This window comes from Dama dama, chromosome 23 (assembly GCF_033118175.1).
Source record: "Dama dama isolate Ldn47 chromosome 23, ASM3311817v1, whole genome shotgun sequence".
In the NCBI taxonomy this organism is placed as follows: domain Eukaryota; kingdom Metazoa; phylum Chordata; class Mammalia; order Artiodactyla; family Cervidae; genus Dama; species Dama dama.
In genome coordinates, this window is record NC_083703.1 from 26,397,867 (window position 1) to 26,425,286 (window position 27,420).

At 47.1% G+C, this 27,420-nt stretch overlaps 1 protein-coding gene and 1 non-coding gene across 17 annotated transcripts in view; one reads left to right on the plus strand and one right to left on the minus strand.

Annotated features, from left to right (window-relative positions):
* Positions 1–27,420, plus strand: part of KIAA1217 (KIAA1217 ortholog) — a 440,539-nt gene that overhangs the window by 387,241 nt on the left and 25,878 nt on the right. For all 16 annotated transcript variants that reach the window (XM_061126199.1, XM_061126210.1, XM_061126205.1 and 13 more), the window contains 5 exons: positions 6,932–7,098; positions 18,901–19,076; positions 23,032–23,162; positions 23,650–23,797; positions 26,048–26,477. In XM_061126199.1, coding sequence (XP_060982182.1) covers positions 6,932–7,098; positions 18,901–19,076; positions 23,032–23,162; positions 23,650–23,797; positions 26,048–26,477 — 1,052 coding nt within the window. The remainder of the gene's footprint in view (positions 1–6,931; positions 7,099–18,900; positions 19,077–23,031; positions 23,163–23,649; positions 23,798–26,047; positions 26,478–27,420) is intronic.
* Positions 12,124–12,196, minus strand: TRNAG-CCC (transfer RNA glycine (anticodon CCC)). Its single transcript has one exon. It is a non-coding gene; the product is annotated as a tRNA-Gly (tRNA).

Sequence of the window (27,420 nt, forward strand, 5' to 3'; positions counted from 1 at the left end):
CAGAGAGCAGAGCATGTACAGGGGCCATGGTGAGCAATTTAGACACTATTCTAAGTGCACAGGGAAGGCAGTCAAAGGTTCTGCCCTGGGGAAGGGCCTCAGCGCAGCAGCAGGATGTGACTGGGTGAGAAAACAGAATGAGCTGATAGGGAGCCCGCAGGGGTCAAGGCAGGAGAAGGTGTACTTGGAACAAGGTCTGCTTTTAAATGCCAGCACTCCCCCCAAAGGCCTGACTCTGGTATCTCAGACCGTAAAGAATCTGCCTACAATGCAAGAGACCCAGGTTCAATCCCTGGGTCGGGAAGATCCCCTGGAGAAGGGAATGGTTACCCACTCCAGTATTCTTGCCTGAAGAATCCCATGGACAGTCTATGGGGTCACACAGAGTTGGACACGACTGAACGACTAACACTTTCACTCCCCGCAAAAAGGCCCCAATTATATTCCCTGTTGACTTCACTAGTATCCGGGTATACATATGCATTTTTATAATAGAAAATGTACATTTCTGGTGGTCTGGCCTCATTTGATCTTTTTTTTTCCTTCAATATTTACTTACTCATTAGTTTGACTGCACCAGGTCTTAGCTGTGGCACGTGAGATCTTTTTAGTTGCAGTATGTAGGAACTCTTAGTTGCGGCATGTGGGATCTAGTTCTCTGACCAGGGATTGAACCTGGGTCCCCTGCACTGGCAGCATGGAGTCTCAGCCACTGGACCGCCAGGGAAGTCCCTGTCCATGTATACTTGATATCCATCTCATCCTGCAGACTCAAGGTGGGCCTCTCTCAAGAATATGATGTCTTCCTTTCCCTTGGGTTAGAAATAGACATCATTGCCAGGGACACATTTGGCTGTTGAATTACTCAAGAAGCACATGGTACGTTGGCTGAAACCCCTAACGGGGGGAAATGCCACAAAGGGTGTTAGTGCCACATGGCAGAATGGACAGAACTGGGGCCTTATGTTGAGATGTCTGCTGGTCCTGATTCCGCCCTAGCCGAGTTCAGGCTCTTCAGCTCTAAAGCCAGCAGGGCTCTTCTTCCAGCATTCCCAGTCCTCACGGGATTGGTTGCTTTCCTTAGAAATCAACCAATGACCTTGACTGCAGCCAGAGAATTGTTTCGTGGCAACTGCTGAGCTTGTCTTCAGAGCACCTGCCAGTTTGCTTGGGAGATATTTATTCACTTATTTTCTGATTATGAACCTATGGGGGGGAAAGTCACCAACTGACCTTGCAGAAATGGAGAGCAGATGGGTGGTTGCCTGCGGGTGGGGGACATAGAAGATTTTGGTCAAAAAGGACCAGCTTCCAGTTAGAGGATGAATAAGTTCTCACATACTGTGTGGTGATTGTAGATAACAGTATTGAACTGGGCACTTGAAACTTGCCAAGAGAACAGATCTTAAATGTTCTCACCCCAAGAAAGACATGGTAATTGTGTGACAGGATGAATGTAAGGTTTTTGATAGGTAATAATCCTATGGCCATACATTAACTGTGTCAAACTGACACATCGAACACCTTAAAGTTACACAGTATTGTATGTCTGTTACATCTAATAAAGCTGGGGTGCTACCACTAAACAGACACTAAAACATTCTGTTCCTCTGTCTTCTATTCTAGAAATGATTAATATCCAGTACCACTGTAATGAGTGTGTACATGCTGTTTTGTATCCTTCTTTATGGAATTTCTCTTTTGGGGTGTGTGTGTGTGTGTGTTAGCCACTCAGTAGTGTCTGACTCTTTATGACTCCATGGACTGTGGCCCGCCAGGCTCCTCTGTCTGTGGAATTTTACAGGCAGGAATGAGTGGGTTGCCAGTTCCTCCACCAGGGGATCTTCCCGACCCTGGGATCAAACCTGCATCTCTTGCATTGGCAGACAGATTCTTTTACCACCACGCCACTGAGATGAAATAAGAAGAAGCATTTAGTGAGTGTTTCCTATGTACCAGGCAATATTTATTCTGAGTGCATTTCTGCGCCTGAACTTGTTAACCCCTGACGCAGCCTCACGGGATAGGTACACTCATGATTGCCATGTTCCAGATGAGGAGACTGAACACACATTCATACACACGTGACATACGTCAACATGATCCACCAGCCTGTCCTGACGTCTCATCCTTTTGTGTTACGATGCCCCAGTCCCTTTAAAGAAAGGTGGTTTCGTTTCTTTGTTTTGAACGTTTTTGCCAGTGTCTTTTTTGAAGCATGAGGGAAGGAGCAGGTGTTATTTCTTCAGAATGCATTTCCCAAAGTGGAATCAATAAGTCCAAAGGGACGAGCAGCTGAGGAGCACTGGTGACACACCGCCAGGTTTCTCCTCTGAAAGGCTGAGCCAATTTGCGATGCCATCGGCAACACGCACATGGGTTTGCTCCTCTGCGTCTCTGCAGAGTTTGGTCTTTCTCATTGTGATGTGTCAGGGCTACCCGTGGTCCACAGGGCTTTCGTTGCCATAGCAGCCTTGTATGGTGTGCAAAATAAATTAATTCTGGAGGTCAGCAACAAGACAGGAAGTGTTATCTCGGTTCTGTAGACAAGTACACGGAATTCTGTAGTGAGTCAAGGAGCTCGTTGGGTCAAGGGTACCTGAAAAAGGGAAGCCCAGACTTCCTGTTACTTTAGGAATATCTGGTTTACCGTGGGTATAAAAGAACAGAAGGAACCTCCCATTTCAAAATCATAACCTTTGTTTTATAGTGTATTACATCGTTTAAACACATAACCCTGTAAGGAATATGTTAGCCCTGGAGCTAGTAAGTTCTCAGCCAGCCTGGCCAACCCTAAACCCATGTTCTTCCTGTTACAACAGTGCACGTTAAGATACACCTCAAGGGAACTTCCCTGGTGGTCCAGTGGCTAAGACTCCACGGTCCCAATGCCGGAGGCCTGGGTTCAATCCCTGGTCGAGGAACTAGATCCCACATGCCACAACCTAAGACCCAGCACAGCCAAATAAAAAAAAAAAAAAAAAGATTCTCAGCCAGTCTGGCCAACCCCTAAACCCATGTTCTTCCTGTCCACCTTCTTACCACAGTCCACATTAAGATACACCTCAGCTGAAGTAAGTTACCTAAGAGCAGACTTGGGAAGAGGGAGAAGGGCCGTTGCCTGGACAGGGCTGGGTGTACAGAAGGGAGCGGCCGAGAGTGGCCCGCACGCCGACCACCCTCCGCAGAGTAGAATGCGCCCACCCCGCGTGTGGGTTCAGAGAGTGATCGCAGGTCCTGAGGCTCTAGTGTGAAGCGGGAACTCATTCACCACTCGGGGTCCCCACCCACCAGACCCAGCTCCAGCCATAGACTTCAGGGCAGTTGCTTGTAGCTCTCAGCCTGTCACCGCTGCCACCTGCTGCCACTCCCAGTGGGGAGGGGGATCCAGCAGGGGCTCTTCCTGCTCACTCTGCCCAGAGAAATAATCATTACAGCCCAACAACCGCAGTGGGGCCCCTTTGTGCCAGAAACTGGGTGGAGCAGTCAGTCCATGTGTGTTAATTCCATCATCCTGCACAATCACACTTACACCCATTTTACAGATGAGGAAACTGACAGACAGTTAGGACGTGGATACTGAGAGTGATTTCTGGGTTTCTGGTTTAAATATTTGAGTGGATAATAGGGCCACTGGCTAAAATTAGTTCAAGAGAGACAGAAAGAGGTTTGGGGGGGAGAAACAGGTAGAAGTAATGAATTTGACCTGCTTGTGGAAAGGTCCCGAAGAGACGGTAAGGTCTGGGGATGTGGCTGAATCGTGTGCTGGAGGCAGAGGTGTGGGGGACCTTGGCAGGTGCTGGTCATGGAAGTGACCTCCTTGAAACCATGTCCAGTGATAGAAGCAGGCCAGGATGCAGAAGGCTGGCCGAGGAAGAAATTAAGAAAGAGGCTGACCAAGACAGAGCAGGGAAGAAGACAAGGGCAAGGAAAGTTTCAGAGTTCCTGAGAAAGAAAAGAAGTGACTGACAAAGCCCAGCGTCACATCAGGGTGCTATCGTGGCAACCCAGAGTCTATTGGGTTGGCAGCTGACCACTGGCCACCGTATTTATTTAATATTTGTTTATATTTGGGTGTGCTGGTTTTTCGTTGCTGCACACGGGCTTTCTCTGGTTGCAGTGAACGGGAGCTGCTCTCCGTTGCGGTGTGAGGGCTTCTCCCTGCGGTGGCTTCTCTTGTTGTGGAGCATAGGCTCTAGGGCGTGCGAGCCCAGTTAATTGTGGTGTGTGGCCTTTGTCACCCTGCAGCATGAAGGGCCTCCCCAGACCAGGGATTGAACCCCGGCAGGTGGGTTCTTAACCACTGACCCACCAGGGAAGTGCCATTGGCCATTTTATAAAGGGCCAGTGCAGTGAATGATGGAGTTACGGAAGCCAGGTTTAGTGGATTGAGAGGTTATAGATGAGGAAGTTTTATAAATGAGCGTAAGAAGCTTGGTTCTGAAAGGTATTTTTAAAGCCAGTTATCGGGGTTCAGCTCTCACAGATGGTAGGTAAACTTGGGCCTCTCCTCTGTGGAGGATGGCAGTGAGGTGCGCTGGTGCCCTCAGAACAGAAGAGGAGAAGCATGATCGTGGAAGGAATATGTGTCTTTGTTTGGCTGAGGAACTCTCAGGACAGTTCTCACTATGGAACAGGAGTAACTGGCCATAGTGCAGTGTCATTTCTGTTGGAGAAATACCTTGAGGATGTTGTTATTTGTACAAATGACGTTGTGTGGTGTGTGTGCATGTACACATGCATCTATGCTTGAGGATGTGGAGTGATGATCCCTTGACTGATTTAAAGACTTCCAATTCATTGTCTTCCCTTCAGAATACTTGGTCTCAGAGGCGCTGTGTTAACTCGGTCAAGCTGTTATTGTTGAAAATGTTACTGGATGTCCTTTCACTGAGGACCTTCACAGTTAGAGAACACTCTCTGGAGTAACTGCAGAGATAGCAAATCTTACTCTTTTGTAAAACTGTTTGTTAATTTGGCTGATGCAGTTCTTAGTTGCGGCACGCGGGATCTTTGATCTTCATTGTGACACGCGAACTCTTAGTTGCATGGCACGTGGGATCTAGTTCCCTGACCAGCAGTCAAACCCCGGGCCCCATACATTGGGAGCGGAGTCTTAACCACTGCACCCCCAGGGAAGTTCCCTGTCTTGCTCTTTCAAGGGGGATTTTCCATCTCCTCCAGATGGAAGTGGTCAAAAGTCAGCCCAACTTTTGTTGGTAATGACACGAGGGACCGGTTGGGCTCATAAAGGTAACAGAAAGCTCACCGCCTGTCTGCTGGGCTCCTTTGTTAGTCCCTAAAAGGCTTCCTGTCTGTTCCGACTCCCCAAGGGGGCTGTGAGAGCTGGGAGACCAGTTCTGTTAGGACGGGCACAGGGATGAGGGATGTGGTGCTCCATCAGCTCTGCACCGGCCTTGCTGAGGCCAAGCACACAGGAGGACACTGTGGAGCACCTCCATGCCCACTGGCACGCCGCCCATGGCCCACGCCGCCCATGGCGGCTCATGGGGCCTGTGTCCTGGGGAAGGAGAGGAGACGGACGGAGGGGCCGCTCTGCTCTAAGCACTCCAGGCACACACACGGAGCAGCAAGCGGGCTCTGCCGTGCGAAGCCAGCCTGGGCTGGGCACACTTTCCACCTTCTCCCTTCCAGGAAGGAGGACTCAACAGCGCCTCCAGGGGTGGGGTGTGTGTGTGTGTCTGTGCCTGTGTGTCTCTGTGTGTCTGTGTGTCTCTGTGTGTGTGTCTGTGTATGCGTGTGTGTGTGTGTATGTGTGTGTGTGTATCTGTGTGTGTTGTGGATTCCTTGTCTACTCTCTCCGTGAAGCCTGTTCCACCGAACTGCATTGTCGTAAACAGGAAGTAGCATAGCATCTCCTTTTGATTCCCACACCTTGCTGATCCTGTGAGTGTTACTGGGGATCCTTTAGGAGTCACTTTGGTTTTTTTTGGCTGTGCCACTCAGCATGTGGGATCTTAATTCCCTGACCAGGGATTGAACTCTAGCACCGTGCATCACGAGCTCGGAGTCTCAACCACTGGACCACCAAGGAAGTCCCTTGGGGGCATTTTTGAAGCAAGCTTGCTCAAATCAGGCCCTTCCTAAATGGACTTAGGAACTACAAGAGGATGACTTAAGTTGGACTCGGGAAGCAAAAAATTATGGCAGTGGCAAAACTGTTCAGCAAGAGTTTCTGTCTGCTGCCTTTTTTTGGTTCTTCTCCCAAAGAATATGAGCATCAGGCCTGATTTCCTCACTAAAGGAGATGTGTGCAGAGGGCCTGCTGCTTTTAGTCAGGAAATTCCAAGGGACTCAGGAGAGTACCCAGTCCTTATTAGCTTGCCCCCTGGCCAAATCTCTGCCCAGAACTAAGTGGGTCTTCTTGAGATATATCTGCCCACAGGGAACAGTCACATGAGTACCCTGTAAGGACCCAGGGGTCTAAATTATTAATTTTTTTTTCTATTATAAAATTGTAGGAACTTCCCTGATGGTCCAGTGGTTAGGACCCTGTGCATCCATTGCAGGGGGGCATTGGTTCGATACCTGGTCAGGGAACTAAGATCCCACATGCCTCATGGTGATGAGGCCAATAAATAAGTAAGATATACAGACAGGCAGCTAGCTTCTTTAACATGGCATCATGCTCCACCTACCGCCCTGCCATCTGCCTTCTTACAGCACCAAACTTCTAGAACATGACTTCTCCAGGCTGCGTTCTATAACATTGGATGCACGTTCCCTAATTTATTTAAACCCAATTCCCCCCTTTTTGTCCTCTAGAGAGCCAACATCATTTTAAAGATTCCCCCCCCCCCCGCCCCTTCCCCCACAATGAGGGAATGGGGATTTTCTGTGTTGGGATGGGACTTGCAGCTTTGACTGCCCCTTCCTGGCATCTCAGGGATTTCGCTGCTCTTTTTACTAGGAACTCCCCATGTTTCCGGTGGGAAGACTCTCGGCGCCGTGGAGTCCTCGGGGCCGCCCGGCCAGCTGGCGCCTGCCAGCGCCTCCGCGGTCCACGCGAGCCTGCTCGACATGAGGCGGAGCGTGGCCGAGCTCAGGCTGCAGCTGCGGCAGATGCGACAGCTCCAGGTACGGCCCGCGTTCCCCGTGGACAGTCTCCTCTGACACAGGTTCCTCCTCCTGTCCGCCGCCTCCCGCACTGCATCTTGCTGGTGGCGTTCTTTGCGGCATCCTTCCGTAGGGATAACTGAGGGCCAGGATGCAGGCGCCGTGACACCCTGGGCTTCTCTCTCGCACACATCATCTTGGTCTAGAGCCTTCCGCCGCAACGACAGTCTGTAGCCACTTCTTTAAGCTGTGCGTGCTGCTTACACATGAAAAAAACATTAAGCATCTGTTGTTGTTGTTTTCCTTTTTTTTTTTTTTTTTGAGGCAAGCTGGAAGCAGAGGAGCCCCGTGGTGGAGCGTTCCCACAGCCAGTTACGACTTGCTGCTTCCTAGGGTTTGGCTTTTGCGCTTCCCCCATGAGCACGTGCAGAGGCGCTGCCGGCAGCTCAGGGGTTTTACAAGGGAAAAAAAAAACCTTTGTATTTAGAACGAGGAGTTCAAGCAAGAGGGTGAATTCGTAAGGAAAAGGAGCCATCGCGGATGATCTGAGAGAAACACCTGCATTGTTATTTGGATAGTGAGCCTTCCGTAATACTTCCCTTACCATTTCCCATTCTTAGGAATATATGAACTACACGGGAATCAAAGGGCAGGGGAAAATGACCCTTCCTGTCCCCAGGCATGGTGACTAAATCCCATAAATCTGACTTGGCGGGGTGGTCCAGGGTGATAAGGAACTGGGAAGGTGTATCTTTATGAGATCACGTGTCTGCTCTGAGGATCAGCCTCACCCCTCCCTGCCCCTGGCGGCAGGCTGGTGACGGAGGATGTAGTGCTGGCTTAGACGGTGCCCAGGCATCCTCCTCGACTTCGAGGAGGCTCGTGGTCCACCAAACGTTAGGAGCGGGGAGTAGCCACAGGTGTGGCATCCTCAGGGGCAGGCAGGCTCCTGTGCGCAAGTCCCAAAAGGAAGGGGCACTGCAAACCCCAGCTGCTCTCACTTCAGCTTGCCATGCGCGAGCCCTCCACTTCCCACTGCCTGAGTAAAGCTAAGACCGTGATTTCCCCTGTCCTCTGCCTCCGGGAGAACTAACAGAAGTGAAGGTAGCTTGAGAGCCTGCCCCGAGCCCTATCACAGATCACACAACTCACGCTCGGATCTCCAAAGGCTAGTCCGGCGCGTCCCAAACCGCTCGGACCTCCCACGCACGTTCATTTCAGCCCTCCCTGAATCATGTCGCCGGGAAGTTCCCCATCCTTCGCACTCACTTTTCCTTGCTTTGCTGTTTTTAAGACACTTGCACTGAAATGAGGTGTACAGGATGGCGCAATTCACTGCCCGCAGTGAACAGGCAGTAACTCAGCAAGCGAGTGGACGAGGGACACTGGCGAGTTAGCACCTCTGACGGACAGTCGCCGCTCCACTCCAGGCAGCCCTTAACCTGGCAAAATGAGAGTCCAGCGTTTCTAGATGTTTCAGTATCTCAAGAGAATCTGGAAATAGAGGTTTTTGTTTTGTTAGTATTTATTTGGTCGCACCAAGTCTTGGGTTTCCCAGGTAAAGAACCCACCTGCCAGTGCAGGAGACCTAAGAGATGCCGGTTCTGTTCCTCCATCAGGACGATCCCTTGGGGAAGGAAATTGACAACCTACTCCAGTATTCTTGCCTGGAGAATCCCATGGACAGAGGAGCCTGGCCGGCTATAGTCTATGGGGTCGCAAAGAGTCAGACACGACTTAAGTGACTGAGCACATAGCGAGCATGTCTTGGTTTGGCACATGGGATCTAGTTCCCCGATCAGGGATCAGACCCAGCCCCCCCTACACTGGGAGCTGGGAGTCTTAGCCACTGGACCAAAGGGAAGTCACAGGACACATAGATGTTTTATATAAAATATCTAAGTTCATTCTAAAAATGTTGGAAGGTAATTTAAAAATCGATTATTTCATAATCTGCAGGCCAGAGGGCATGCGTGTAGGCCAGCACGCGTGTGAGCTCCTGGGTTCTTTGCTGGTGGTAAGGAGGTTCAGCCTCCATCTTACACTGCATCTGCCTTCTACTGCCACCTGCTGGTCAAATTGGAAATTGTGCGCTCCTAGTCTCAAGAGTCGGACACAACTTAGTGACTAAACATTTGGACCCTCACAAGGAAAAAAAGTCCTAAATGTGTCATTTGCAAGGTGGTTCCTACTGCTTTCAAAAGTGAGCATTTGTTGGTGTGGGGTCAGAGGTGGAACTGCCGTGAAATGTGGCAAATCTGATACCCGGGGACCGTGATGTATGGGGTGGCGGCATCACCCTGCTAGTGGCTGGCCGTGTTTGGTCCTCTGGTCGGGGTGGGGGGCCGGGGAGGGACCTCCTACAACTTGCCACTCCTTGTAACCCTTGAACTGAGGAAGCTCAGCTGCAGAATCATAGCTTCTCAAACAAAGAGGTGCTACAGTCAGTTGCGGGTCGCTATCTTAATTACACAGGTTCCTTAATTGCCCCTGAACTGCTCAGCTTTCCTGGCTTTCGAGGTAAAGAACATGGAGCAGGTGTGTTCTTTTCTTTGTTTAAAAAAAAAAACAGGTCTTTATTTGGCCACACTGGGTCCTAGTTGCATCACGTGGGATCCTTTGCCGCAGTGCACGGACTCTAGTGACGCAGGCTCAGTTCTTGCAGCGAGTGGGCTTAGTTGCCCCACAGCACGTGGGATCTTAGTTCCCTGACCAGGGATTGAGCCAGCATCCACTGCATTGCAAGGCAGATTCTTAACCACTGGACCACCAGGGAAGTCCCCAGGTGTGCTCCTGAGCTGAGATGCTGGTACGGTTCTAAAGCACAGACACTCAAAGAGAAGCATTTTGATTCCTAACCTGGATGCTCTTGTTTCTGCCTCAGTCTTGGCATCCTCTGTGCCTCCATCAGCTTTCAGGGGAGTCTGTTTGAGACCAAACCAGTTTAGAATAACTCAGCCATCTCAGCACCAGTTCCCCCTCGGCACATGTATTATACACCAAAAGGGGAAGTGCAGGCCCACAGTGATTATAAGCCTAATAATGGAGCTATCATTAGAGAGCTCCGAAACTCCGGAACAGTCTCAAAAGAACAAAAATTGAATTAGAAATTCAAATGTTCTTTGAACTGTGTTATAAAATAGTGAAAACGAATGAAATCTTTTTTGTGCTTGGCAGCCGGCTCTGGTAATTAGATAATTAAATCAATGGGAAAATCCTAGACTGTCAGGCATAGCCTGTGTGAGCATTTCATTTGCAAAATTGATGGATTATTCTCAGAAGTAGAAATTCGATGCAGACACCGTGGGGTGTGTAGATTTAAATACGGCAAAAAGAATGTCGAGGGAGGTGAAAGAACCTGAGATGATGATGATGAAAACCACGGGAACTTTGCTCACATTTTCCTGCTCTCCAGGATAATGTGAATTTTCAGTCTAAGAGAACAGTTCTTAATTCTGGCTACCCAAGAGAACCACCTGAGGCCTTGCAGAAAAATGCGAATACTTGAGTGCCACTGCCAGAGTCTGACTTCATTAGTTGTGGATCAAAGACCAGACATTGGTGACTCTAGAATGTTCCAGGGTGAGAAGTACTGCTTTCAGACATTATGAATTCTTAGTCCATTGAGATGCCACATAGAAACTGACATCTCAGTCAGCTGTCGCAACGAGTAAAGCAGAAATACCCTGGATGCATGAACAACATGCTTGGTGATTTCAAAGCCCTAACTCTAAACAAGGTACCTCTTTCCCAGAGACGAAGCAGACATGTTCTCTACTTACTCACAACTGATAAGAGCTACATGGACCTTTTACATTGTGATGGTCCCATCCCAGGTTGGAGCTGCACCTGCAGTTAGCTGAAAACAGCAGAAAGAGACAGGGGAAGGCCTAGCTCCTAACAAATGTGCCCTTCCAAAGGTGATCATCTTTGCCTATTACCCTTCCTGGTATGATTTAGGAAAAATGTGAGGAGCTACATCATTGTCCCAAAATGCCACAATCCTTAGGTTTTATGCAGGTCATCCAGCACCCACAGAAGTGACTGCTGTTCTGCCCCTCTTTATGGGCTAAAGGGAGAGAGATCTTTCTGGAAGAGAGGGTTCACGTTCTGTGAACTTGCACTTGGCCTAACGTTGAGATGGATACATCTTTCTCCAGTTGCCACAGTTTTCTTCTTGGCCCCTCATCTCCTCCTCCTGCTTCTTGATAAATTAAAAATTGGATTATTCTGAACTCGGTGTTCCATTTTTAAGACTACTGAGAATTGACTGTGTCTTCCAAGACAGGGAGGAGGTAAAACATCAACATAAAAAAGAAACACCGCAGGATACCGAGCCCTTGTACTTGAAACGATGTAATTCAGTACCGTTATCGTGAGGTGTCTTTTTATAAGATAGTGCCCCATAGGAATGTGCCAGGGTCTCATTTATCATCTGATGTTCAAAACAACGGTCATGGGAATGTATGTCCCTGAGAAAAGCATGCAGGATGTTGGCCCATACTGAGCAGACCTATTTCTCCCCACCAGGCAGAAATAATAAATGGAACTGGCACAGGAGATGACAGTCAGGCTGCCATGCAGTGTATCAAACCCTAGATACGCCTACACTGGCTGAGATGGGGCACATCTCTCAGATATCACGTGCTTGGTGAGCATCCTATACCTGCTTGCCTGCAGCCTGGGGAGCTAACTGGGGGAAAACTCCTGGTCAGGAGTCATTCTGAGGTCTGGCAGTCATGAAACTTCCTGATGCATTGTACAGCCCCTGTTTACTGTCACTGCCAGACAGCAAAATCAGTTCAATTAAACCACACTGTTGGCAAGCGGATAGTCTTAAGATTTTACCTAAGAACTCACGATGAAACTCACAATGAGTATGTGAGGCACATGTCCATTTTGAGGTGAGTGGAATTTGGTTTAGGCAGTTTCCTACCTTCTCAGGGAAGCTGAAAGAAATAATTTATTTCATCCAGTTAAAAAATTTTAAATATACATGTATTTGTTTGGCTACATTGGGTCTTAGTTGAGGCATATGGGATCTAGTTCCCTGAGCAGGGATCGAACCTGGGTCCCCTGCATTGGGAGTGCAGAGTCTTAGCCACTGGACCACCAGGGAAGTCCCATGGTCCAGTTAATTTTTCTTTTTGAGTAGTTTTATAAAAACATCAAGCCACAGCATTTACAACCAACTGAAACTTCTAGAGATGTAGGGATAACTACAGATGTTCTTGCCCTTCTACTGTTGACAACTGGAACACCAAAAAATAAATGCATGAAATAACTCTATTCAGCATCGGACAACAGACAGCACAGGAGTGTGACCCTTGGGAGAATGAAAGGAAAGGAGACGAAACCTCTAACTTCCTCAGCTTTCTGTCTGTTGACACTTCTTAGATCACAGCTCAGAGAGAGAAACCAAACAGAGCACTGACACGTGACCAGTTAGGGGCAAGGAGCTGATGCAGCTAGGATCTGGGGAGCCAAGTACCAAACGAGAGCAAACTGGAGAAAGAATTACGTCCATCTGTGGATCCATCATCAGCTAACAGGCCAAGCACACGTGTTGTGAGAGACACTGATCCAGGCACAAAGTAGGAGGCTGTAGGCCAGAGAATTCCCAGAGCTCACACAGTTCTGGGAGATGTTTATGTCTTGACCAGCAAGCACAGAGCGGTTTTATTAATCACCTGGGGCATTCGGTAGTGATCAGAGAAAGGTCATGCTTCAGTCTTTTTTTTCTTCTTCTCTTCAGTGTTTAGTTCATACATTTTTATTTATTTGTGGGCACCACATTTTAGTTGCAGCATGTGGGATCTAGTTCTCTGACCAGGGATCAAACCCAGCCCCCCTGGCATTGGGAAATGTATGTAACAAATCCTTAACAAAATATTAGCAATTGAATCCAGCAATATATAAAAAGAATAATACATTGCCCTGGATTTTATCCCAGGAGTTCAAGATGGTTTTAATATGGGGGGAATAAAAAATGATTCAATGTATTTGACCTTTTAGCAGAATAAAGAAGACAATCATATCATTTCAGTAAATGCAGAAAAAACATATAACAAAATTCAATACCGATGATAAAAACACTCAGCACTCTTGGAGTAGAAGCAAACTCCCTTAACCTGACAAAGAATGTCTGAAAATCCTACAGAAAACGTTAATAGTTAGTGGTGAAACACGACCATATTCTCCATAAAATTGGGACCACGTGGTGGCCAAGGAAGCCTCCTCTCACGTCTCTTTAACTCTGTACTGAATGTCCCAGCAAGTGCAGTAAGGCTGGAAGAAGAAAGGAAAAAGCATATGGATGGAAAAGTTAAAAGTGTAATTGGCATTGCTCACAAATCACTTCACAATCATGATTGTGTAATATCAAATTAAAAAAAAGATGCTTCTAGACATAAGTGAATATAAGCAAGATCAGAATCAATATGTAAAAACATTAAAATGTTAGTACATACAACGTACTAAATCCACACAATAGAAAACCACTAAGTATGAAAAAGAATGAAGCCCTAAAATTCCGAACACCATGGCGGGATCTCAAAAACAATATTCTGAAGTAAAGAAGCCAGATACACAAAATTTCACAGTGTACCGTTCCATGAGTGTGACATTCTAGAACAGGAAGAACTAATCTAAGGGACAAAATGCAGGTGGGTGGTTTCCTTGAGCTGGGGATCGGGAAATTGAGTGTAGAGTGTTGAGAAGGGTTTTTTAGGGTGAGAACAAATGTCTCCCTTTTTAGTGGTGCTTTCGTCAGTGTATACACTTGTCAAAACCCATTGACCTGTGCACTATTAAAATGGGTATATTTTATAGCTTGTAAACCATATCTTTTTAAAAAAAAAATTATTTGACTGCACCAGGTCTTAGCTGCAGCACTCAGGACCTCTAGTTGCAGCATGTGGGATCTAGTTCCCTGACCAGGGACTGAACCCAGGCCCCCTGCCTTGGGAGTGTGGAGTCTTAGCCACTGGACCACCAGGAAGTCCTAAACTATATCTTAATAGATTTCTTTTAAATTGAAATTTAGAATCCCTGCTGAGAAAAAAACAAATTGTAATGATCTGAAGTGCTGGTGGCTAATTTATCTGAAGCATTTTGAGAGAGATGTTGACACACATCCTACCTTCAGCACTTTTTTTTTTAATTAATTTTTATTGGAGTACAATTGCTTTATGACATTGTTAGTTTCCCCTGTCCAGCAGGGAGTCCGCTACATGTATACACACATCCCCTCTCTCTTAGATTCCCTTCTGGTTCAGGTCCCCTCAGAGCACGGAGGAGGGCGCCCTGCGCTGCCCAGGCGCTCACTGGTTGTCTGTGTTATATATAGTAGCAGTCAGCACTGGCCCTGCTTTCTGCGCACATGGGGAGCAAGTCCTAGAGACGGGGAAGAACTCCAGACAGGGAGGGTCGGGGGCCCAGGGAAAGTAGAAACAGCACCTATGCGGGTCTTTATTCCTTTGTGATTTTACTTACTGTTGCCCGTGCACCAGCCAATGTGCTATGGGAAATTCAGTGTTTCTTCTCCCTCTGTCTGGGTTAAGGCACTCTTTCTGGATGGGAGAGTCATACAGCCTGGAACTCAAGGCCTCTCTCCCTGCCTCCACTTTGAATAGAATAATTTGAGAGTCTCTCCCTGACTCTGTTACCAGTTGAGTAATTTGAATATCACATACAGTTGTGTTCCTCTGATATGTCTATAGGTTTTCAGAGTGTGCGCTCAGTTGCTTGGTTGTGTCCAACTCTTTGCAACCCCATGGACTGTAGCCCGCTAGGCTTGTCTGTGGGATTTTTCGGGCAAGAACACTGGAGGGGGTTGCCATTTCCTATTCCAGGGGATCTTCCCAACCCAGGGATCGAACCTGCGTGTCCTGCATTGGCAGGCAGATTCTTTACCACCGAGCCACCCAGGAAATCTTGGCATTTGAGGTTGATTAAATCTGAAGATGTGGAACTGTGAGTATGGAGGGCAGGCTAGGAAGTTATACTCAGATTGTTGTTTAAAATATGTACTTATCTGGCTGTGCTGGGTCTTAGCTGTGGCACGTGGGATCTTTAGTCCTGGCATGTGAACTCTTAATTGCAGCATGAAGGGATCCAGTTCCCTGACGACAGATCTAGTTCCCTGACCAGGGATTGAACCCAGACCCCCTGCATTGGGAGCATGGCGTCCTAGCCACTGGACCACCAGGGAGGGAGGTCCCTATACCTGGATTTTTGCACAGAGGGCAGGCACTCCCACCCCTGTGTTGTTCAAGGGTCAACCGTATTGTCATTCAAGCAGTGCATACGTGTTGGGTTCATCTGCTGTGTGCCGGAAGCTGCCTGTGTGCGGGAATACAGCAGACACCGCTGTCTGGTGCTGTCCAGTAGCCAGTGATCGGAAAATTACTGGGTTGAATTTGACTCTGAACAAGTCACCTCACTTCTCAGGGTTTCACTTCTCCCATCTTTGGAATTTCAACTTTAAGGATTTGAAATATTCTAGCAGTAATTTCTGGCTTCATAGCCACTGTCAATATCCACTGATGATTGGACCATAATTTTATTGGAGCTTGTCTGTGAGATTTGGGCAGAAGGGTTAGGGAGAGCCGTGCCACTCAGCTCACAGCACAGTGATGTCATCTGTCCATCAAAATGTTCTTAGACCACAGTGCTCAGACTGTGGTGGCACATTCAAAAAAAAAACCTCAGATGGTTCTAAATACATTTATGTCTTCCATTTCTTATTTATTTATTTGGCTGCACCAGGTCTTAGCTGCAGCATGAGGGATCTTTAGTTGGGGCATGCAAACTCTTAGTTGTGGCCTGTGGGATCTAGTTCCCTGACCAGGGATTGAACCTGGGACCCCTGAATTGGCAGCACAGTGTCTTAGCTACTGGACCACCAGGGAAGTCCTTGAGGGGTTTTTAAAAATTCCCAGTGCCCAAGCTGCACCTCAGACCAGTTAAATCTGATTCTCTCAGGGATGGACCTAGGTAGGTATCCATCACTTTCAGACACATTTAATCATCTTCTTATTTATCCCTAATGTACCCATTACCACTCACCCTCAATCCCCAAAGGGAATAGGTCTATAGGATTTGACACATGGCCTTGAATTTGAGCGTGCCATTTTGATAACAGCTGGTTTATTATGTCTGTTTAGCAACTGTAGTCAGAGCAAGTCTGGGCATTAGCACTGAGCTCAAGGCATAGCTGAGCCATAGGTCACCTCGCATTTCTACCATCTGGCAAAGAATGGTGGATTTTCCATTGTCTGTTATTACCAACTCAGTTCACACATTCAACAAATACTGGATTGGCCAAAAAGCTCATTTGTGTTCTTCTATAACATTTGGTGGAAAAACCTGAATGAACTTTGTGGCTCACCCCATATTTGAGTTCCTACTATGTACCAGGCACGGTGTCCTGGAGACTCTGTGGAGGGCAGAAATTAACCAGGTGGAGGGTGTATCATGCAAAGTCCCTGTGGCAGAAAGGAAGGGGGTCGGGCTGTCAGAAGAACAGAGAGGATGGCCCTGCGGCTGGAGCAGAGAGCGCGCCAGCTGCCTGCGGTGCGAGGAAGCTGGTGATATGGGCAAGGGCCAGACCTCCCCACGCCTTGTGGGCAGAGCCATAGCTGCAGACAGCATGGCAGGAAGCTGTTGTCCACGCACTGTCTCCAAACGTGCTGCCTTTCAGCAACAGACTGTCGTTAAGACCTCAATAAAAAGACAGCATTAGCGAGGAGAGTGTGAAAGCATGATCATGACTCATTCAGAGGAGGTAACCCAAGGGCGGCACATTTTTATTTGGTTCCCTCCCAGACAAAACCACAGGTCTTGCCCCCACAGTTATCCTCCGTGATAACAACAGCTCATCTACACTGAGAGCTCGGTTTGTGCCAGGCACGACTGAGAGCACTTGACTGCCTCACAGAGCTCCGTTACGCCTTCGTGAGATACGAACTACTGCTGTTCCTTTCTGTCTGTTTTGGAGAGACATGGAGAGATTAATAACTTGCCCACAATTGCATGGCTACTAATTCGGAAGACTGGGAACTAATTGGAAGACTGGGAGCTAATTAGGAAGGCTGGGAACTACTTAGGAAGACTGGGAAGTGAACTCACGCTTTCTTTCTCTGGATGGACAGTTGATGATGGTGATGTTCAAACATGATGGTGGTTTTGTAGGGCTGGTCCATGTTGAATTTTGTTTTGTTTTGTTTTTTACTGACCATTTAAAAAGTCTTTATTGAATTGTTACAATATTGCTTCTGTTTTATGTTTTGGTGTTTTGGCTATGAGGCATGTGGGATCTTAGTTCCCCAACCAGGGATGGAACCTGCATCCCCTGCATTGGAAGGCGAAGTCTTAACCACTGGGCCATCAGGGAAGTCCCAGAAATGGTTTATTTTTATTCAGAGAAAAATGGAAGCCATGATGAGGTTTCAAGCAGGTGGTGACACAGTCAGATGGCATTTCCTCTCTGTTTGCACAGATGATGGACAGCTGGGAGAGCGTCATCCCTCCTGTGAGGTGATACACAGTCTACGAAACCACAAAACGAAGGAAACAGTAACAGCTAATTGAAATTTTAGGGGAACTTCAGATATAATAGGTATGATAGAGTTACTGCTTTTCAGGCTGATTGAATGAGCTCACTTGATGTACGTGCTGTCAGAAAATTGCCCTGCCCCAGGGAGCCACGTAACACCTTCTTGGAAACAGGATTCAAATGTTTGGCTAGATGTTTGTAAAGCCTGGATTGATACTCACACATCCTATACTTTGGGGTAAGAAACAAGAGTACTCTGGAAACCACCTGGGAAAATTATGTGGAAATTGTGGTCTTATGCATGTAAGCAGCCTACGTATAATCCAGGGAGATCAGTTAATTGCCAAAAGCCTTAGGGCTCGTCTGCAAATATCATTGCCACCACTGACAGCAAGTACTGTGTTTTGAGGTTTTTGGTTTTTTTTTAACGAACTAGAGTTGATTTACAGTGTTGTGCCGATCTCTGTTGTACAGCAGAGCAACTCAGTTATATACATATAGACATTCTTTCTTATATATTCTTTTCCATTGTGGTTTATTACAGGATATTGAATATAGTGCCCTGAGCTACACAGTAGGACCTTGTTGTTTATCCTTCCTATATATAATAGTTTACATCTGCTAATCCCAAATTCCAGGCCTTCCCTCCCCCACCCTCTCAAGTACTATGTTGTGATGGTCTGTAATTACATGGTATTTGGTCCATGGACCCATTAATAAGAGGGACACAGATATTCATTTAATTGATGGGCTGAAATAGTCCACAGTCAAACCAACATTTGTTGAGTACCTTTCTATACCAAACAGTATCTCATTTAATTTTCAGAGCAGAAGAGGCAAGGGAGATGAACGCCCCCATTTTTAGAGAGGAGCGTGCCCAGAGTCTCTCAGTGCATCTGGGGGTAGGTTTAGGGTTTGATTGTAAGTCCACTTGGCTCCAGAGCTGGTACTCTTGGTTCTCGCTATGAAAACATGTGAGATTTCATGCCCATTGTCTGTATGTCTATCCAGCATTCAGGAAGGACTGCTTTTTTGCAGACAGGGATGTGAAAGTGTGCTTGTCAGCTGGCTACTCAAACCTGGATGCTGGCTGAAGCAGCAATATTATATACAGTCTGTGCTCTCTTCCCTTTTACAGTGAAATGAAGAAAGACTCAGCTATGGGGCTGTTTATCCAGACCCACACCTGGGGGCTGCCAGGCGCCCTGGCACCCCCCTATCAGCCTGGCAAGAGTTGATGGAGGGTGATCTCTTTTGTCCAACAGCTGCAGAACCAGGAACTGCTGAAGGCAATGATGAGGAAGGCTGAGCAGGAAATCAGCAGCAAGGTGATCGAGACGATGAAGAGACTGGAGGACCCTGTGCAGCGCCAGCGGGTCTTGGTGGAGCAGGAGAGGCAGAAGTACCTGCACGAAGAGGAGAAGATCGTCCGGAAGCTGTGGTGAGTCCGGGCCCTGCAGTCAGTCCCTGGTTGCCTGCATAGCTGGTCAACCTGAAAGGCAAGCCTGTCTTGGCCAAGGAGGCGGCCCTTCCTAGGCGGTGTTCTCATCCTCTTTCTTTGCTGTGCTGTGTGCACATTAGAGTTCTGCTGGTTCTGGATATCTGCGGACACTCGGCTCGTGCCCTCCATCCGAGCTCAGGAAATTGAACAATCCTCAGGTGACTGAGCTTATTAGTCTCTTTGGAAGCATCACACTGTTGTGTAGGGCTTGGCAACCCATCGAACTAAAAGGAGCCAGTGGCACAACCCAGTGATAAATGGGAAGTCTGAATTTAATCTCAATAAATTAAAACTAATAGCCAAAATAACACAGCACTAAAATTATCCGCCTATTATTCAACTGTAGTTAAAATCACAAAAGAAGAATTTCAGTGTAAAATATGTCTGATGCACAATGAAAGATGCTGCCTTGAATGCTACCCATCTTCTGTGAGGTTCTTATTGAAAGCATCTATCAAGTCGCACTACTGAAATAAGCGGAGTTTTATTAGGCCCCAGTCACTGGGGCAGGCCCATCTGTTATGTTAATGTATGTTTTGTTATGCAGTGAAGATTTATCATAGAACAGTTTCACCTTTTAGTATAATGAATAGTCATTTGTGTGGGTTCTTCTAGTGTTGGTAGTTCTCCTGTTTGTTTTTTTTGAGTTTCACAAAGCCATTTTAATTTTTTTAATTATTTTTTAATACTTTAAGTATTTAAAATACTTTAAAATATTTTAATTTTTAAAGATTTTGCTCCATTTACAGTTATTACAAAATATTGGCTATATTTCCCATGTTGTACAGGACATCCTTGTAGCCTGGCTTACACTAAATAGTTTGAACCTCCTGCTCTCCCACTATATTCCCCTTCGCTGCTCCCACTGGTAAGCACCAGTTTGTTCTCTGTATCCGTGAATCCACTGTTTTTTTTGTTATATTCACTAGTTTGTGAATTTTTTAGATTTCACGTATAAGTGATAAGCATACAGTATTTTTCTCTCTCTGACTTGTTGTACTTAGCATAATGCCCACCACACCCATCCATGTAAATGCTGCAAATGGCAAAATTCCATTCCTTTAGTATTCCATTGTAGATGTGTAAATTCTCTTGCTTTTTGGAAAGGGGAAGCGTCCCAAAATGGGACTGTAAGGGAGCAACTTTCAAATTCTTTCCATGACTATACTCACCAGAAGCCTACAGGATGGGGAGTGTTATGCTCATTGACCTCTTTGATATTTGAGCTGGAGCTTATGTCAAATCAGATGCCAACCCAGTGTGCCTGATTAAAATTAGAATACCCTTCTCAGTGGCAGTCTAGAGAGTCAGATAATAACTTTGACCACTCTTCATCAGCACCTCAAAAACAGGCTCCAAATTTGTGCTTAGTCCCTGCACTTACAGACAAGCACCCCCCCCCCCCCAGGTGTTATGGCTGTTGTTTGTCTCAGATGGGTCTATGACAAGCCCAGCTGTCTACAACTAGGTCTCAAGGTTCTTCTTGAAAAGTTCCTTTAAAAAAATATGTAGCCTTTTAATGTTTTTATAGAATTGCCGGTTAAATTTTTCTCCCTGTTTTATTGAGATGTAATTGACATGCAGCCGCATATAGTTTAAGGTGGACAGCATAATGATTTGACTTCCACACATCATGAAATTATTGCCACAATAAGTTTAGTGGATGTCTACCATCTCCTATAGATACAAAATTAAGGAAACAGAAAAAACTTTTTTTCCTTCTGATGACAACTCTTAGGATTTACTCTCGTAACAAATTTCATAAGTAACATGTAGCAATGTTAATTATATTTATCGTGTTGTTGATTACACGCCTAGTCCTTGTAACTGGAAGTCTGTCGACTTGCTGCCTGCCCCACACTCAAGGTTGTGGCACTGGAATCGCTGTCTGCTTACTGCCACCTAGTGGTTCTTCAAATCAAAGCTCTTTTCCTGTTTCTTTAATAGCAGGGGTTTCTACTGTCAGATCAGCAGGCAAAATGAAATCATGCACACATCTGTTTAGGGTGGGGTTGTTGATGTGCTCAGGAGACAGGATGTTATTACTGGTGTGTTTGTTGAAGTGGGAGACGTACCCTCAGAGTTGAGTATGTGTGTGCACATGCACCCCCTCCAGAAATCAGACCTGTGATCATTCATTCTCTTTGCATCCTGGAGAGGACACTCAGTCCTTACTGACGGGACAGTCAGTATAAACTAGAGGTTCTCAGGGGCAAGTCTGTTCCCCTCGTGACCCCTGGGGACATTTTAACAATGTCTGTGGAACATTCTTGTTTGTCTCAAGTTAGGGGAGGTTGCTACTGTCATCTATCATAAATGGGTGTTGGATTTTTGTCAAAAGCTTTTTCTGCACCTATTGAAATGATTATGTGGTTTTATTCTTCAGTTTGTTGATGTGGTGTATCACACTGATTGATTTGCGGATACTGGAGAATCCTTGAATCCTCAGGATAAATCCCTCTTAATCATGGTGTATGATCCTTTTAATGTACTGTTGAATTTCGTTTGCTAGTATTTTATTGATGCTTTTTTTTGTATCTGTGTTCATCAATTATACTGGCCTGTAATTTTCTTTTTCTTGGGGCATCTTTGTCTGGTTTGGTATCATGGTGATGGTGGCCTCAGAGAATGAGTTTGGGAGTGTTCCTTCCTCTGCAATTTTTTGGAATAGTTTGAGAAAAGGATAGCTGCTGTCTCTTCTCTAATGTTTGATAGAATTTGCCAACAAAGCCATCTGGTCCTGGACTTTTGTTTGTTGGAAGTTTTTTCTTTTTAATTAATTTTTATTGGCGTATAGTTGCTTTACAATGTCGTTAGTTTCTCCTGTAAGCACTGTGAATCAGCTGTATGGGTACATATCCCTCCTTGGGATTTTCGATTCCCTCCCCATCAGGTCACCAGAGCACAGTAGCTTCTCGTTACTTATCTATTTACACACAGTATCCACAGTGTGTATGTATCACGGCCATCTCAATCCCCCAGCTCATCCCACCACCCCTGCCCCCTTTGGTGTCTATACATTTCTTTTCTATGTTTGTGTATCCATTTCTGTTTTGCAGATAAGATCATCTGTACCATTTTTCTAGATTCCATGTATATGTGTTATATATTTTTCTTTCTTACTTCATTCTTTATGACAGTCATCAACAGAGGAATGGATGAAGAAGACATGGTATATCAACAATAGACTATCAGCCTTATAAAGGAACAAAATTGGGTCATTTGTAGAGATGTCAATGGACCTAGAGACTTTTGAAAGTTTTTTAACCACAGTTTGAACTTCAGTACTTATGACTGGTCTATTCATTTTTTTTCTGTTTCCTCCTGGTTCAGTCTTGGGAGGTAGTACCTTTCTAAGAATTTGTCCACTTCCTCCACATTGTCCATTTTGTCGGCTTAGAGCTGCTGCTCCTGGAGGCTACTGTGTCAAGGTCAGGGGTGCTGCTAAATATCCTACTGCACACAGGACACCCCTCATCCCCCCGCAGAAAACAATGACCTGGCCACAGAGGTCAGCGCCACAGTAGAAAAGCCTGATCTGCGGCAACCTGGGCTCCTCCTCTTGCTGTCTCTCTCCCTCTTTCTCCTCTGTCACATCAGCGTCCACGCAGCCCTCCCTTAGCCGGCATCAGCGCCGCTGAAAACAAAGAGTGGGTCCTTTGTCAGCCAGGTGGCGGATCCAGGCCTCCCCGAGAAACCTCACCTCACACCCCAGAAGGGTCTCTTAAGCCAAACCAGGCTACTCCTCCCCAGCTGCTGCTCCCACCTCCGTGGGCATGGAGGGACCCGCGGTACTGGGGGAAGGCCAGCCAGCGAGGCCCAGGGTCCTCTGCTCTCCACTGTCCATAGGGAAGGCCCCCGCGCTCACTCCACCTGTGGTCGGCTTTCCCCCTAGTGACCTGGAAGACTTCGTTGATGATCTGAAGAAGGACTCCACCTCGGCCAGCCGCGTGGTGACTCTGAAAGACGTGGAGGATGGGGCTTTCCTGCTGCGCCAGGTGGGAGAGGCCGTCGCTTCCCTGAAAGGTGAGCATCCTCCTTGGAGGGGAGGGGAATCCCGACAGCCCGTCCGACGGTGAAGGATTCGTTCGTGCACGTGGGCAGGTGTTCGTCCAGCACCCACCGTGCACTGTTCTGGGCGCTCAGGATGCATCCCTGAACAGCAGAAGAAGCGCCTCTCTTTGCCAGGAGCTGGTATTAATATTTTAGTGGCTGCTGTAACATTTAGGAATAAATGATTCGAATAACCCTTTCCCTTCTCTGGGCTCTTACAATGCACCAGGGCACCTGTGCCAAATTCACTGGATACAACTCGGGGCCCAGTGGACATACCCCACACACAGAGACGGGAAATGAGACCTCGAGGGGCTGCACCCTCCACCCAGGTCACATTGAACCTGCTCTGCCTCCTGAACCCCCACACTTCCCAACCATGTCCAGTCTTGGGGTCTGAGGGGGGGCCTGCTAGTCTTGCCTTTGCTCCTGTAGCTCACTCGCTGTTCTTGGTCTGCAGGAGAATTTCCAACCTTACAAAATAAGATGCGAGCCATCCTGCGCATAGAAGTGGAGGCGGTGCGCTTCCTGAAGGAGGAGCCGCACAGGCTGGACAGTCTTCTGCAGAGAGTGCGTGGCCTGACCGACACCCTGACCATGCTGCGGAGGTGAGCGGGCGGCGCTGGGTGGGACCTGAGAGTCTGACACCAGACTTGTTGATTCTGATCTCATGGCCAGGCAGTCAGTCATATTTGGACGTTCTTATCTGTTCCAGTCCTGGTGTTGGGTGTCAAGAGTATAAGAATAAACCAGACAGAACCCCTGCCCTTATAAAACTTCCTTTCCCACATGAGAAATAGACACAGCTACCACATAAACCACCTCCCAACAGCATCAGTCCTGAATTTTCCTTTTTTTAAAAAAATAGAACTAGGAAAATTACAGAGATGCTACCCTTTAGATCTTAAACCAGATTTGAGAGCCAGTCACAAGCATAAGTAACATCTAAATTCTTGGGAGAATTTTAATCACTATCATCTTTTGATAGGTTTGCAGGAGAAATATGTTAAAAGTGCAGTTGACTTTTAGATGAATTATTAACCGTAAGGAGCAAGTGAGATTTTTCTAGTAATAGTGACCTCAAGGAAAGAGCCTCTTTTGAGATGCTAATGCTACAAAGAGCTCTATAATCTCCTGCATAAGTTTCAAGAGGCCAGCAAAAATCTGAATTAAGGCAACTCTTGCCTCTTCCTGCAGCGAAAACATCCGGCTGGGTACAGGAAGAAATTGTACTTGAATTACATTTTCTCATAGGCTCACTACTGTAAATTGCCAGAGTGAACTTTTTTTTCCAGTAGGATAAAAATATGTTAAAAGGATTCTTCATTAAACTCTTACCTAAATGTGGTAACCCAACCACAAAGCCTAAATCAAACCTTCCTTATTAAGTGTTTACACAGATAGCAGGCTGGCTGGTAACAGTGCCCACCCTCCCTCTCTTCCCTGAAAAACAATTTTAAAAAATGATATAGATAAAGACAGTTAAGTCACTTTAAAAATAAAATAAATATAGCCTCCATTAAGCTGCCCATCACAAGTCTTTATATTATTTAATTATTTCTTGGGATCTTTCTAACGTGCTGTGGAAGACACAAGAAGGAAGGTAGGAATACACACGCCCCCAGGGATGGGCACATGTCCTGGAGCCCGACAAAGACAGAGGGGGTGACAGTCATGGTTCAGAGCAACTTGAGTGGGTTGGGAAGATGCTGGAGGGGTTCTGTGTGTCTTGAATTTGAGGTGCTGGAAGGACAGCAGAGCAGAGTTGCCCAGGAAGCCCTTAGAAATGCAGACTGAAGTTCAAGAGACAGTTAGAAGGAGTCCTTGGCCTCACTCAGAGGGAGGGGGAAAGAGGTTTAGAGTTGAAAGTTGCCTTCATGTAGGTGATTACTGAAGATGGAAGAGGTAGCTCTGACAGGAGAAGGAAAGGAGGAAACAGACCCTTGGGGATTTGAGATTGAAGGAACCAGACAGTTAAAGAAGTATCTTGTTTTCAAAGCAAAAGAAAAACACATTTTGGTAAGAAGAGAATGCGGGGCTAATTAAAAATTATGGGTTGAGTATCACGTTTGACAGTGTCTTTCATTTGACTATGTTGATCGGAATTAGACCATCATCTTCACGATAATCCACAGAAAAGTACCTGAGGCCCACAGAGGTGAAGTTGCCAGCATTACAGGGCTAGAACACGGTAGCTGATAGTCGAACACAAGCCTGTCTGACCCTGAAGGTCATGTCTTTCCCACCATAGTGTGGGTGGAGCTGGACAGAGCATCAGATGACTGCCTTTCCCCCCACCCCCCACAAAGCAGAGGAGGATGAGGACTAACCCGCAGTCAGATTCACAGTCACTCTCGATGTTGCAAAAAGGCTAGTCAGGTCCAGGTGGGGTGGCCAGATGGCTGAGCTGTAGGAAGAGCAAGTAAAAGGAACTGGCATGTAAACCACCCTCCCGAGATATGCAGCAGTGAAAGCAAGAGAGAGTGGAGGGTTAAGGAAGCTTTGGGTCAGAACCGAGCACCTGAGAGCTGCCCAGGCCTGGAATAGGTGCAGGCAGTGTGCTTAGAATCATGTGTCCACTCTAGGACAGCACCACCCCAACAGTGGACACAGCAGCACGGGTGGACCATCTCCTAAGGGAAGAAGAGGAAAGCCGCTGCTAAAGATCACTCGGAGGCAGTTCTGTTGCTATGAAACCCTCAACTCTAAGCTGCTACTTGGGGTTTTAGCATGTCTTAATTTCTGCAACAAAAATCTCGCCTGGTCTGCAGATGACACAGCACTCAAGTAAATACCGTACAAGGAAAATGCGCGGTACCTGGTTCACTGGTTGATGCTGCTGTGTGGTTTCTTCCCAGGCATGTCACTGATGGGCTCTTGAAAGGCTCGGATGCAGCCCAGGCCGCGCAGTACGTGGCTATGGAGAAGGCCACGGCCGCCGAGGTCCTGAAGGCCCAGGAGGAGGCCCCCCACACCTCGGGTCAGCCCCTCCCCGGCGCGGGCGTCCCCGGCGACGTGAAGGCGGAAGTGGTGCCCCTGACCGTCCACCACGCGCAGAGCTCTCCCGTGGTCATCCAGCCGTCGCAGCTCTCCTCCGCGCTGCTGAACCCCGCCCAGCACGCACCCGGGGGCCCGGGCCCTCACCCCGCCAGCGCCCCTGCTGCCACGCAGGAGGCCCCCTCCGCTCTGCCATCCCCGCAGATGCCCGGGGACGGCTCCTCCGTGCAGAGCCTGTTCATCGAGGAAATCCACAGTGTGAGCGCCAGGAGCAGGGCGGTGTCTATCGAGGTAGGTCCTCCTTCCATTTCTCCTAATTCCGTGAAGGGGGAAGGATGGGGTCCTTTCCCACCAAGAACTGACAGTCTGGTTGTGGAGACAATGGATATATGTATCAAAGATGTATATGACTTTATATTTTTATCAGAAAATAGATTTCTGATATTTTTTTTAATAAAAATACAGTTTTCTATTTTATATACATATATGATAGATTTTTTTGTTTCAATGGCCAGACTAAGAGAAAGGCCATCAGATTTCAGAGAAGAATCAGGCACCCAACCTGTAGGAAGGTGAGACAGTGGTATGCTGGTCAGTGTTTAACAACGGGGAAGAGCCTGATTTGGAGCATTTGCCAGTTTCTGTGGCGGAAAGACTTAACCAACCATTACTGATTTTGAGTAAAGCAACACTGTGGCATCACTGAACGTGACTCTGGGAGGAAAGGTGACAGTCAGCGCCCTGAGCCAGTGTGAGCTGGCTCAGACACACCACAGGTGAATGCAGGGTTCACCAGTGACCTGGAAAATGAACTAGAATCTGCATAAGCAGAGAAGGCTGATGAGGGCATTCTCAGATACAGAAGGCCGGGCCTTGAGTACACCTGTTTACTGGAAAGAGGAGGAAAAACGCTGGCCAAAGGGGCTGGAAGCTGACTTGGGAGAGATTACTCCCCGGTCTCAGATGACCACGGTTTTATTCCATGGATATCGGAGAAATGCTGCTGCTTGGACCAGTGATAAACGTGGTGTCTTCAGAAAATTCATGTGGAAACAGTATGCAGAGCTGATTGAGGTGGTGGGTCTCAAATAAAGGATGCTGGATGGGAAGTTGTTACCAAAGTCTCAGAGGAGACAAGAGAGAGAGGTCTCAAAGTCACAGGGTATAGAGAGAAAACCTGCTGTGTTTTTAAAATATTCTTTTCAGCAGGAGCTGGAGTCAGTGTTCGTGCAGC